The sequence below is a fragment of the Mustela nivalis genome (assembly GCF_964662115.1).
Source record: "Mustela nivalis genome assembly, chromosome: 4".
Classification (NCBI taxonomy): domain Eukaryota; kingdom Metazoa; phylum Chordata; class Mammalia; order Carnivora; family Mustelidae; genus Mustela; species Mustela nivalis.
Window position 1 is genome coordinate 12,281,592 of NC_139023.1, and position 13,511 is coordinate 12,295,102.

The window sequence follows — 13,511 nt, forward strand, 5'->3', positions numbered from 1 at the left end:
TGCAGTAAGGGTTATGATATCACAAGAGCCCAGAGGAAGAACACCTAATTTCGTTTATGGGGATTAAGGACGGTGATTTCAGGATTATGCCTGACACAAATACACAAGTATCTGCATATACATGTATAAACACACACTTTTTAAGTACATTACTTGCTTTTCAGAAGTAAGAGAGTAATGACTCAGAGTTGGCTGATACGTTTGTCTCCAGTATAATGAAAGAAATATACTGTCTCAATTGGGGGTTAATATTTATAAACAACTTGACTTTTCTGAAAGAATGAAGTCACATAATTTTAATATACTAATGCTTTTCTAATCTCTATTGTATTTTCAACTGCTGATTATAGTCAATACCAAAGGAAAACTTTCATTCTATGCAGGCTAAAGTAGAAAGCAAGTTGGATAAATTTTTAAAATATAGGTATTACTTCTGGTTTGTGGGTCATAAACTATATGATTCTGACCATCACTTAACATTTAAGTTAAAAGTCCATTTCTTCACTGAAAAGAATGAGGAAGCAAAGCAATGTAATTTTAAGATCTCTTTAAATTTAAACATCTGACCTTTATAAAAATTCTGGTTTACATGAACACTTTTAAGCTAGCATAATCTTAAGGTAATAGCTTTTAAGTTCCTGCTCCTAGAAAGTGCTTATAAATTATTTATGTTCTCCTGCTCCATATAAAATTTGTCTTTGTCCTACTAGTCACACACACAGTTCCCATCACACTAGTCAAGACCCGTCAGACTGGTTCTATTTAGATCATGAGTGACTTCTTTCTTCACCTTAATCCAGCCCATGAAATTGCTGATATAGCCTGGATGCACGCACTTGACTGCAGACCTTGGTCTCCACAGGACTCTTCCCTGCTGGTCAGCAATGTATCAGTGAGTTCCCTTTTCCTTTGTCTTAAGATTACTTGTAGTTTAAAATGGCAAGAACCACACCAGAGAATGTGTGGATCTTTAATTTACTATTTGTTTAATATAGAAACATACTTTTGATATTTAACATGCAATTATGTCAAGAAGTACATTTCTCTTCTTTCTATATTAGTGTTCCTTGTCATCTTGGGATTCATCCTAAAATATTTTTCTATGTACTTTCAGATGAGTTCAACAAAGGATAAAGGTACATCATGTTTGACAGCTGTCTTTTAGTTAGCCAGTTCGCTAGTTTCAAGAATAGAACATGTTTTTAGCTTGGACTTTGTTTTATTGGGAAAATACTCTTATTTTCAAAGGTATGCATGAGAAAAAAATAAATCTGAGGTCATGCAGATCAAAATTACATTCATTTCTGTTTAAATAGTTAAATTTTAAAAACTGTAAATGTTTCTCAAGAGCAAGAAATAATTTAAGAAGATAGTATGATTAAATTATTATAGTTGACTTAAAAAATTAATCCAATGATGTACCTGACCAAAATCACTTCTCTAACAGATAAGTCAAAATTATTTTGAGATTGTTTTCATTAAAAGTTAGAAATTAAATAGTAATAAGGTTTCCATGTACTAGTTTGGGCTCTGAAAAATATTTTATCTTCAGATTAAAATTCTATTTTCTCTAATTCATATTTTGGCATATCATTTTATTAAAAAAACTTCTAGTTTGAGAAGAAAACAGTTTGGAAATGTAAAACTACCAGTGGACTCTTAATAGGGAAAAACACTCAGGCTCTGTCATTGATAGAAAGTTTTCTAATACTTGTTATGAAAAGTTTAATACTCTTCTGTATATGTTAATGAGGCTACTAAGAGCTATAGACATAACAAATTTAGTCAGACTTCTTAAGCCTCCCTGCCTTTTGTGAGTACTTCCTCATAATCCTTGATTTTTTTTTCCTGTCCTACCCTTTTTACTACGTTATCTGTAAGAATAGTGCTATAGAAAAGAGAGGTTTTATTTAAACATATAATCACTATCAAACTGAAGATACTAAATGGATTTCAGGCTTTGTCTATGCTAGATATCAGTTAGTCGAGAATTTGTGTAGAGTAGTTCTTATGTGGGGGTATTGGAAAGCATTTTTCTGAGTGTACTCTAATCTGAAGCAAAAGATACACCTATTTTTTGGTATTCAGAGTATTTTTGGTACTTCATAGTAGAGGGAAGATAATCTCTCAAAGAAAAAAAAATAAACAAACAAAATAATTTCTTTCTGGTCTAAAACTCTATAAATTTATAAACTGGAGCATGTCTATGTTTGTCAACCTAGGGGATGTTAAGAAAATGGGCTAGAACGGAAAGGGATTAAATTTATTATGCACCAGACCAAGTGCAGTGCACTAACTGGAATGCTTTGAAGAAAGAGATGTAATTGAAATATGTAGACAATTTTTTTAAGGATGTTGTTCATAATTGGAAGGCATATAAGAAACACTGTGGGCTTTTATCAAATGGCACACTCCTTCCTCTTTAGCCAAATCTCTAAGAGCCCTTTCCTCACTTTACCTGTTCTAAATGAAAACCAATATTTTAGAATTTAAAAGTAAGAAGACATTTGGACCAGGTAAATATTATTCTTCATATTCTTCCATTTCCCGCAAACTCTTATTTTTTTGCTATTCTTTCAGCATGAAAAGAATAACACTTGGATTTTATAAAAATGCACACACAGAGAGCAGAAGGTTAAAGAAAACTTTATCAGGAATAAGTTTAAGGGGTAGAGAGTTGGGAAGAGGAGAATATATTTATTAAATAAATATTTATTGGTGATGAGTATATATACCAACTGTAGTTACCAGCAATCACTGACAAGAATTAAGGATAAGCAGACTGAATTTATAGATAATATCCACATAAATTTAGATACACAGAGATGAAATGAGTAATATTCAAATCTAAAAAAAATGGACAACTTTAATTTTTGCTTAGTAGGATCAGAGCTCCATCTTAGTCTGTGTGTGGGCCACACAGGGATCCCCTCCATTAGAATCACTGGGTACTTATTAAAAATAGAAAAGTTTAGTTCCAATCCCAGAAATTCTCATGGATCTCTGCTTGAGGCATGGCAATGATATTTTGATTTAAAAGTTAAATTCTTAGTCACACTAAAGTTTGAGAAATGTACAGCATAAAGTCATAAAAAAGAAAGGAATATGTAAGACAGAAAGGAATTAAAGCAGAAATGAAATAGGTCAGCTTTTAGAAGAGGCAGCCCTTTGCTTTATTTAAATTGGTATAATTATATCTTAATGGGTGGTGATCTTTCCCTAGTCACCTTTCCCTCCAAGGGAGAAGAGCATTCATTTATGCAATGTAGTGATGATTAAAGAAGAGAGGATAAATCCAGGAGGTATGGGAAACTGATGGGAGTACAAAACATGATTTGGGAAGTTTATGTCTAACAGAGAAGGTGTTGGTTAATGAAACAAGATGGGATTGGGAGGGAGACAAACCATAAGTGACTCTTAATCTCACAAAACAAACTGAGGGTTGCTGGGGGGAGGGGGTTTGGGAGAAGGGGGTGGGATTATGGACATTGGGGAGGGTATGTGCTATGGTGAGTGCTGTGAAGTGTGTAAACCTGGTGATTCACAGACCTGTACCCCTGGGGATAAAAATATATGTTTATTAAAAAAAAAAAATCTGTTTTCAGGGAAACCTTAACATAGAGCCAGCCAAGCCTATCTCCCCTCCCCATCCCAACTTGAAGTCAGTCCGTAGTAGTACTGAAGGGTTATCATATTGAGGTTTAGGCCCAGAGCTTCTATGGGATCCTGCTCCAAGTTTTGATAGGGCCTCACTTCATCAGCTACCATCAGTCCTGGTCCATGTAACAATTTTTATTGAGTTCTCATGTATATTAAATTCTGCGTGGAAGAAAACTACCTGTGGAACACCTATTATGTATTGTACATTTTGTAAAATGTGATCTCATTTAATTTTGGAAATACCTTGAGAAACACTTATTGCAATAACTCCTTTAAAAGATGGAATCAGTGCAACTCAGGCTGTGCAGCATTAGTAAGTGTTGGATGTAGAATCTGAGCTTGGCTTTTCTGGCTCTAAGATGTATGGTGAACACATTGTCTATCACGTGTGCAGAGCTAAAGGAAGAGTCTTTGGAAAGTTTGCATTCTGACAGAGATAAGGAATACACACACACACATGGTATACACACAGATACAGACTGGAGAAAATGCAGATGCATTTATAGGCATAGATGGCTATACACTGTCTAGGCAAAGAAACCGATCATACACAGGTTGATGTGAAATAAAGTACATACATGCTGAAAGAGGAAGGATAGTGGTATAATTTTACTTAAGAAACATTTTAAAGATGCATGGACTTCCCTTTTTTAGATTTTCTTAAAACTGTCTTTGTATTTAAATAAGATGAAAATATGACCTAACTTCTCTACACTATCTTAAAGACGATCAGTGACTGAGAGTACAGCACCTTAATTGCATCATCACTGTTTTCTAAAACGGATTACAGCATTTGCTATTTCATGAAAATCAAGTTCACTTAGGACCGTGTATCATGGAAGGATTCATCAGTCTGTAATAACTGTAATTGTCTCAATGAACCTTATTGTTATTTTTTCATTGTTGTCCGCTTTCCTCCAAAAATATGTCATTGCTTCGATACAAGGAGGGAATAAATTGAACAATTCAAGAAAAAAAGGCAAATCATGCATTTCAATATCAGCGTTGAGATTCATAAGTAGGTCTGATGGCTTTAGTACTTGAGAATGGGGTGAGTTGGGCATTTGCGGAGCAGGTCATCTAAGATGGAAGGTGGTCCATGCTCTGGCTGTCTTTCATGGCTTGGTCAGCATTAGGTTTTAGAGGAGATGCACAAAGAAATTCTCAAAATGCACTCCTTCAGACATTTTTTCATCAAAGATAGTGCATGAGAATTAGGAAGAATGATCTCACAATTTCAAGCATAATTTAATACATTGGAAATGAGTGGATTAGAGAATAAGAAACTTCTAAGAGGTTGAGCGGGGGAAAATGGGTTTAGGGACACCAAGTCATGCCAGAATCTGCGTGCGAAAACATCTCCCACTTACATATATGGTCTGTGTGGTTGAGCAATTTGTGAGATTTTTTAGAATAGTAATTCTGAGGTAATAGAACTAAGGGGAATCCAAAGTACCATGTACCATGACTAAATTCTACCCTCCAATCTTTCATCTGAAAATGTCAGAGGATAACTCTTTTTCAAAGCTGAAAAAGCAGATATAAAAAAACTTACCACTTTGTTTAAAGTTAAACTGTGGGTCAGTACAGAACAAAGTAATAATTGCTGTCATTTGTTTTACATGTTCTATGAGCCAACTACTGTTCTAAAACATCACAAGTGTTTAATCTTTAAAACAACCTATGGTTACATTATTACATACATTTTATAGATGAGGAAATTGAGGTTCAGATGATAACATTATCTTCTCAGAGGTAATACATGGCAGAACTGGGAATTAATCTAGGTCCATCTGACTCCAAACCTATGCTCCTAACTACAGTGGTGTAACCATCCTCACGTCTCTTGTATCCACTTTGGTAGTTCTACTGCTAGGATGATTTAACTGTCTGATTGTGTCAAAAGATATAAAAGTTATATTTACAAGGAACAATGCTATTATTCAATGAATAGTCTTCTCAGTGGACCTTTAAGGCTGGTAGACAGGAAGCTTTGCTATCTGTGTTTTATATAGTAGGTGATACAACCTTCAAAGATTAGGTAATTTGCATGTGGTTACAGGAATTGGTGAGTCAGTCAGCACTAGAGATAGAATCTGTTCTTCCTGTTCACCTGTAAACCTAATCCAATACCATCAAGTGGAAGGGTTAAATTAACACAGATGACTCAGGAAATACTATTGCTACTGTATCACTATTACATTTGAAGATGTATAGAAATATATGGCCTTTTAAAAATTAGTTGTTCATTTTAAAAGCTGACATGCCAGGTCAGAGTTAGCAAAATCCACAGAGGGTACATATAACAGGAAGAAACAAGTGTATATTCTGTATAGTTGATTCCACCATTTATTTTCTTATTTGGTATTTATCAGCAACACTGTAAAGTAGATAATTTTAATATTACCATGAATTTACAGGTAGGGAAACCAAAGATTAGGAAGACAGAGCTTTCCAAATCTCTGAGTAAGTGGTTAGTAGAGCTGGAGTTGGAACATACGTCTTTCTTAGTTGAATTCCGTTCGCACATAAGACCTAATGCAAACCCTTGACACATGCAGCAGAGTTGCTATGGGTAAAGTGGCACTAATCTTGGCAGCCTCACTGCTCTATCTTCTCCTTATCCCCTTAGGCACACAGGAGGCAATTTGACGGACTTTCTACCCACTTTGAAAACAAATTAATTTCTCACTATGAAGGAGGATATAGTGACAACAGACAACATTTGTGGAGCACTGTGTGCCTGGCCTGATCCCAATTGCTCTGTGGGCGTTATTTCTTTAACCCTCAGAAGAACCTATACTTAGGTCCTATCAGTAGCCCCATTTATAGGTGGGGAAATGTAGAATCTGAGAGAGTGAGTAATTTCAGGCCCACCTAGTGAGTGAGAGGCAGAGCCAGGACTAAATCCAAAGTGTTGGATGCCAAAACCCAGACCTTTATCCAATAAGTAAGAAATGGAAATCATTTGCTTAAAGCCATAGAGTATAGTCAAGAGTATCTTAAAATCAGCTGCTAGAGAATATTACATAAAATTATTTTATCATCTTTCCCATATAAACTATAAAAAATTAGTTTCCCAAAGATAATTACAAAAAAGTGGCAATTCACCTTGATTGCAACTGATTTGTTTTGCATATTGTAATAGCATCAGATTTAGCTATATATGAGGGACAAGAAATTTAGGGTAACAGTTACTTATAAAAAATGGAATTAGTATAAACAAGTCTGGAGGCAGGCAGATAGGCCTGTGGACAAGGGACACTATTCTATTTTCCAAGATGGCTATGTGCTCAACAAATATCAAAGATTGTATTATTAAGAAAAAGTTATTTGGGGTAGACACCAACAAGGATCTACTACAGACATGTTAAATTTGAATGACTAGAGGTATATTCTATTGTGATGAAAAGAAGGCAGTAGATGTATGGGTCAGAAGGTTAGCCAAGTGATCTAAGCTGCAGTTATGGATCTGGTAGTCATCAGCAAGTAGATGTAAATTAAGGCCATAGCATTGGTAACTGAAGATATTTTATTCTTTTGGATAACACCTTTCTTATACTATTATGGTATTAATTTGGTGTTCCATTCAAAAGTTAAGACTCAATACTTCCACCTATTATAGGTCAGCAGCTTGGACAGGAAATTCATTAATCAAGAAATCTCACTTCTGGGAGAATAATTTAAACATTAACAGAATCCATGCATTTTCCAATTGCCCTTCATTGGTACATTAATTCTGGTAGGGTTTTATTATAAAAAGGAATTTCTAGATTATTGGAGGGATTCTTTGTGTGTGGCTTATAGTGTTTGCCAGGAAAAAGCAATCCGGAGTATACTGTAGACTCTTAGTGTGTCTTTCAACTGACACATTCCAATTCTAAGGGCCATCATTGTTTTACATAAAATGAAATTTCACTGTTCTAGAGATTTTAAAACTGGCTTAGGAGACAAGTAATAAAATTTATGACTTCCTCATATGAAACTTGAATTATTTAAAATCACTTGCAGTTCCTTACTTCATTCCACTTAACTGGCATGTGGCAACCATAAAAATGAGATATTTGAAAAATTATGTTAAAGCTAATTGTTTAGTAAATGCTAAATTTTAATTATAATATATTAAGCATTTTTAAGTAATGTGAGGCATGGAGCACTAACTTTGGTGGAAGATAAAGAGTATCTAGATCAGTTAAAATACTCATTGCTTTTAGCAGATGAGGAAAATGAGAGGGCCCTCAACATCACACAAGTTGGGGGTTACGGATGCTGGAACTTATCTGATGTCGAATATGCTTTCAGGTTTCTCGTCTCAAACCTTCAGACTTAGATGAAAGGACTTAATCCTTAAGCAGAAACCTTTAGGTCTAAGATGCAGGTCACTGGACTAACAGTTTAGAGCTCATTCTACTCTATCACGCCAACTCTCGCAGGAGGTGTCTAAACAAAGTTATGAGAAATATTTGGTAGGAAGACATCTAACATTACAAAAAGTTTCTGAAATTCTATGTTATGTATTAACAGCCTCGAAAGTGTCTCTGAGCTTATGTTTCTCAACTACTTTTCTTCTGATCATACCTGCCACCACATAATTACACACTCCCTGTTAATTCTTATTTTTTTTTAAATATATTTTTAAGTGTGTACAATTCCCCATGACTGGCTGCAGTGGCATCCCTTGTCAACATTTCTGTGGAAACTGTTGCTTTTAAAGTTCCTTACTCAGATTGTGGCAGTTTATTACCTTGAAGTAAAAAGAGTTTGAAGAAAAGAAAGCAAATATCTTAGTAGAATTAAGGATGAAAATAGCTCAGTTTATAAGTCTATAAACCCATACTAATTATTTAATAATATATTTAAATTTTGTGGCACCACATCTATCTGTGATTACATATTTCTAGAGGTCAGGCAAAGTGTCAACCTGAGTCTCAGTTTGTAGTTTCCTGTGCAGTACCATATCTGGTTGGGGACTTAATAAATACCTTGTTCATCACACAGTGGAGATCAGAGACATTCCTTACTGTTGAGTTGTCACTGATACTTGCCAGAATATAATACATGTATTTAACAAAGTCTGATGATCGCATATGTGATCTTCACAACTTCCTTTAAAAGTAGGTGGGAGGAAAGATACTATCACTTGAGTGTTATGGTTGGTTAAATATAGGAATGGTTAAGTTATGGGTTTTGCTAAAGTTAAAAGTTCATGAGTGGTAGGGTTTTCTGTCACAATGGTGAGTCACAATGTTTATTAAAAACTTACTACTATAGTAAGTACTGTACTTATTACTGTACTAAGTAATACTATGCTTTTATGCCTACAATTTCAATAACCTTTAGATACTTTATAATATGAAAATCCCATTACAGAGCCATTTCAATAATAGTTAAGGAAGTATTGTTAGATTTTTTTTTATATTGAGTTTCCTTTATTCTTTAATTTTTTCTCCAGTGTTCCAAAATCCATTGTTTATGCACCTCACTCAGTGCTCTATGCAATACGTGCCCTCCATAATACTCACCACCAGGCTCACCCAACCCTCCACCCTCTTCCCTCCAAAACCCTCCATTTGTTTGTCAGAGTCCACAGTCTCTTATGTTTCGTCTCCCCCTCCGATTTTCCCGGTCTCACTTCTCCTCTCCATCTCCTGATGTCCTCTGTGTTATTCTTTATGCTCTACAAGTAAATGAAACCATATGATAATTTACTCTCTCTGCTTAACTTATTTCACTCAGCATAATCTCCTCCAGTCCTATCCATGTTGATATAAAAATTGGGTATTCATTCTTTCTGATGGAGGCATAATACTCCATTGTATATATGGACCATATCTTGTTTATCCATTCGTCTGTTGAAGGGCATTTTGGTTCTTTCCACAGTTTGGCAACTGTGGCCATTGCTGCTATGAATGTTGTGGTACTGATGGCCCTTCTTTTCACTGCATCTGTATCTTTGGAGTAAATACCCAATAGTGCAATTGCAGGGTCATAGGGTAGCTCTATTTTTAATTTCTTAAGGAATCTCCGCACTGTTTTCCAAAGTGGCTGCACCAACTTGCATTCCCAGCAACAGTGTTAGAGAGTTCCCCCTTCTCCACATCCTCTCCAATACTTGCTGTTTCCTATTCTGTTAATTTTGGCCATTCTAACTGGTGTAAGGTGGTATCTCAATGTGGTTTTGATTTGAATCTCCCTGTTAGCTAGTGATAATGAACATTATTTCATGTGTCTGTTAGCCGTTTGTATGTCTTCATTGGAGAAGTGTCTGTTCATATCTTCTGCCCATTTTTTGACGTGATTATCTGTTTTGTGTGTGTTGAGTTTGAGGAGTTCTTTATAGGTCTTGGATATCAGCCCTTTGCCTGTAGTGTCATTTGCAAATATCTTCTTCCATTTTCTGGGTTGCCTCTTTGTTTCATTGACTGTTTCCTTTGCTGTGCAGAAGATTTCAAAAGCTTCAAAGCTTGTTAGATATTTTTTAAAATTATCATAGAGGTTGGTATGAATGATTCATACTGCTCCCCTTCCCCACACCATCCAACTGTTTTTACTAAATAGTAATTGATGTCCTTTGCCAATATTGCCCATATTGAAGAAAACACTAAGAGTATTACAAAACTAATTTTGGTTTCAATGGAGACTATAGTTCATTACCTTACATAGTAATTTTTTAATGAGGAAAGGAATTGTATTGTTACTAAATAATTGTTCACTGTTTATCTTATGGTTGCCATGAAAAAGTTACCTGAAGAGGGTTTGCTTGTTTGTTTTGTCTTTTTATTTTTGTTTTGGAGTTGGCTGCTGGAAAGCTATAAATTTTGTGGCCTGACTTAAGGAAATGTCTAGATGGGAATTAATGTAGTCTTAGTAATTATATATATATATATATATATACACACATATATGTATATATTTATATATATTACTCTATATATCTATATATACTCTCTCTCTATATCTATATATATCTTTCTCCTTATGTTATCTTAGGCTAATTTAGAACATGGTGTAATATATGCTCAAACATTTTTTTTTTAAGATTTTTTTTTATTTATTTGTCAGAGAGAGAGAGAGGGAGAGAGAGCGAGCACAGGCAGAGAATGGCAGACAGAGGCAGAGGGAGAAGCAGACTCCCTGCCAAGCAAGGAGCCTGATGTGGGACTCGATCCCAGGACGCTGGGATCATGACCTGAGCCGAAGGCAGCTGCTTAACCAACTGAGCCACCCAGGCGTCCCTCAAACATTTTTATTAAAACAATGAACTCACCATTTATCTTAGTGTTGTACAGAGAAAATGGAAATGGTTTTCTGGTAATTAGACTCCCACCTTGTTGTATGAGAACTATTTGTAGTTAACATTCTTGAGAATGCACACATAATCCAGTCCAAGGGCCTTGCTGATGTTAGTAGATAATTTATAAATATGTTTGTGTAACAGTTAACAGGAAGGAAATATGTTCTTTGCAATTTTAGAAGTAATTTGTATTTATTTTTAGAAAAAGCAATGAAAATATATGATCCATGAACACGTATACAAATTTTAGTTCCAACCTGTATATTTTTATAGTCTTATTGGACAAGGTGTAAGAAAGATTAAAGAGCTCTCCCATGCCTGCTGCTAAGAGTCTTCCACAGAGAAGAAATCTCCTGAAGTATTTGTGTGGATAGGACAAGTGGGTACGACTCAATCAGCTAAAGAAATAAGCTGGTGACAAAAACATAATAAAAATTGAATTAATGCTTATTAACTGATATTTGAAATCCTAAGCACTGACTTAGGGGATTAGCAATGTCATAAAGTACTAGGTTCTTACATCACTGTGACATCTTTCTTTATGCTTTTGTTTTGATATTGCATTGCATACATGCAATAGCCCCAAGTAATGTGTTTCCTGAAATTAATGTCCCCTCATTGCATTTGTTACTTTCTATACTATTATAACACTTTACAGTGGATAGATCAAATCACAGTTGGAAAATCACATGTTTTAAACATGTGTAATATAGGAATATTAACCACAAAACGTGATCATTATATAAAGTGTTTTATGGAAATCAGGTTTTACTTAAATAATAATTATTCTCCACAATGTCCGACCTGTCTTTCCTTGTGCGTATATACCAAGTTCTTTTCTAAGACTAAGGCAAACCAGAAGTGCTTTGAGAGATATGGAGACCCATATTGTGGTATTGACAAATGATCAGTTTAATCTGGTTTAGTCAACTTCAATTCAGTTCCTTCTGTGAACCTATCTTGAGCATGTGGTTTGAGAATATAGAGATAGTAAGGCTCATTCCCTACCCTTAAGGAGCTCAAAATATGTACTTCAACACAATGCTCAAGGTAGACCTAACTGAAGCGGAGGGGATTTTTTGAACAGGCTCTTAAATACAGATGAGCTTTTAAGAGGCGGGGTGGGAGGTTGGGGTACCAGGTGGTGGGTATTATAGAGGGCACGGATTGTATGGAGCACTGGGTGTGGTGAAAAAATAATGAATACTGTTTTTCTGAAAATAAATAAATTAATTAAAAAAAAAGATGCAAACAAAGCATTAATCCTGTTACTCCAGGTAGGAAGCAAACAGAAACAAAGGCAAAGAGCCTGAAAAGTTAACGGGGAAAAGAAGAATGCCAGGCTAAGGCCAACTTGGGTTTTTAGTAGTCTCAGCCATTGGCTACATCACTTCTAGGAAGATAGCTTACTGGAATGGAGAATGATTCAGAGGTTAAGAGGACAGAAGAGAAGCTGGTATTAAGCTACAGGACACAATTTAGTGAGAATTCCAGAATAAAGTCAGTGGCAATGGGATTGGAGACAGACTACATTAAATTTGCCATGCAGATGAGACTAGAAAGTGAAAAGATTATTACAGCTTCCCAACACAATTAGCATTGATTTGTAGACTATTGCTTAAGTCAACCATCAGTGAACTATGGCCCACCACCTGTTTTTATACAGTGCTTGAGCTAAGAATGACTTTTATACTTTTATGGTTGAAAAAAAATTAAAAGAAGAAAACTATTCATGAGAAAATTAGATGAAATTCAAATTTCAGCGCACAGAAATAAAGTATTATTGGAACACAACCATGTGCATTTGTGCATTGTCAATGGTTGCTTTATGGCTACCAGGGCACAGCTAAGTAGTTGCAGCAGAGAATGTGTGACCCAGGAAGCCTAAAATAGTTTCTATTGGAACTTTACAGAGGAGTGTGCTGACTTCTGGCTTAAGTAGTTGATAATAATGCTTTGGAACCACCAATGTTATAGATAATGTACACATATTCATTTAAAACATCTCAGCTGGACTGGGCTGGTGAAACAGGAAGACTAAGAATATCATTGCCGCTTACCATTACTGAGGATGAGCAAAGAATTAGTCATCTACTGTTAATCAGTCTACAGTGGTGGTGTTATGTAGGGGTTCGTTCTGATAAACTTTCCTCTGAAGCCCTATGAGCCGGGACTTACTCTCCAGGGCTCGCTATGAGGTTTATTTGTGTTAGTATCTTTTGCTTGTCCTTGCCCTTTTGTTGCTGTTGCTGCTTTTCCTTTTTAGTACCATTCTTAAAATGACACATGAAGAAGTGATAGCACAACTCTGGATACAACTCTGGACATATTAGTTGTCTTCTGACAATTTTAGGTTTATAAAAATGTACCTGTATTTTAACTGCTATATTCATCATCTACTCACAACTCTCCACAAATTGAAAGGAAAAATCATAGAAAGAAATAAATTTGACCCTATTGAAGCTATTAGAATTTATCCAGTCTGAAAGTGATTTTACATGAAAAGATTCAGATAAGTTTCAAAAGGCCACAATAATCACAAGGACTTGTGTACAGG

General features: G+C 35.3%; 1 protein-coding gene across 1 annotated transcript in view; it reads left to right on the forward strand.

Annotated features, from left to right (window-relative positions):
* The first annotated feature begins 827 nt into the window (after positions 1-827).
* The window catches only part of LOC309863157 (transmembrane protease serine 11E-like), a 43,116-nt gene continuing 30,432 nt past the window's right edge, over positions 828-13,511 (forward strand). The window contains exon 1 of the mRNA XM_082727617.1: positions 828-892. Coding sequence (XP_082583743.1) covers positions 885-892 — 8 coding nt within the window. The 5' untranslated portion in view covers positions 828-884. The remainder of the gene's footprint in view (positions 893-13,511) is intronic.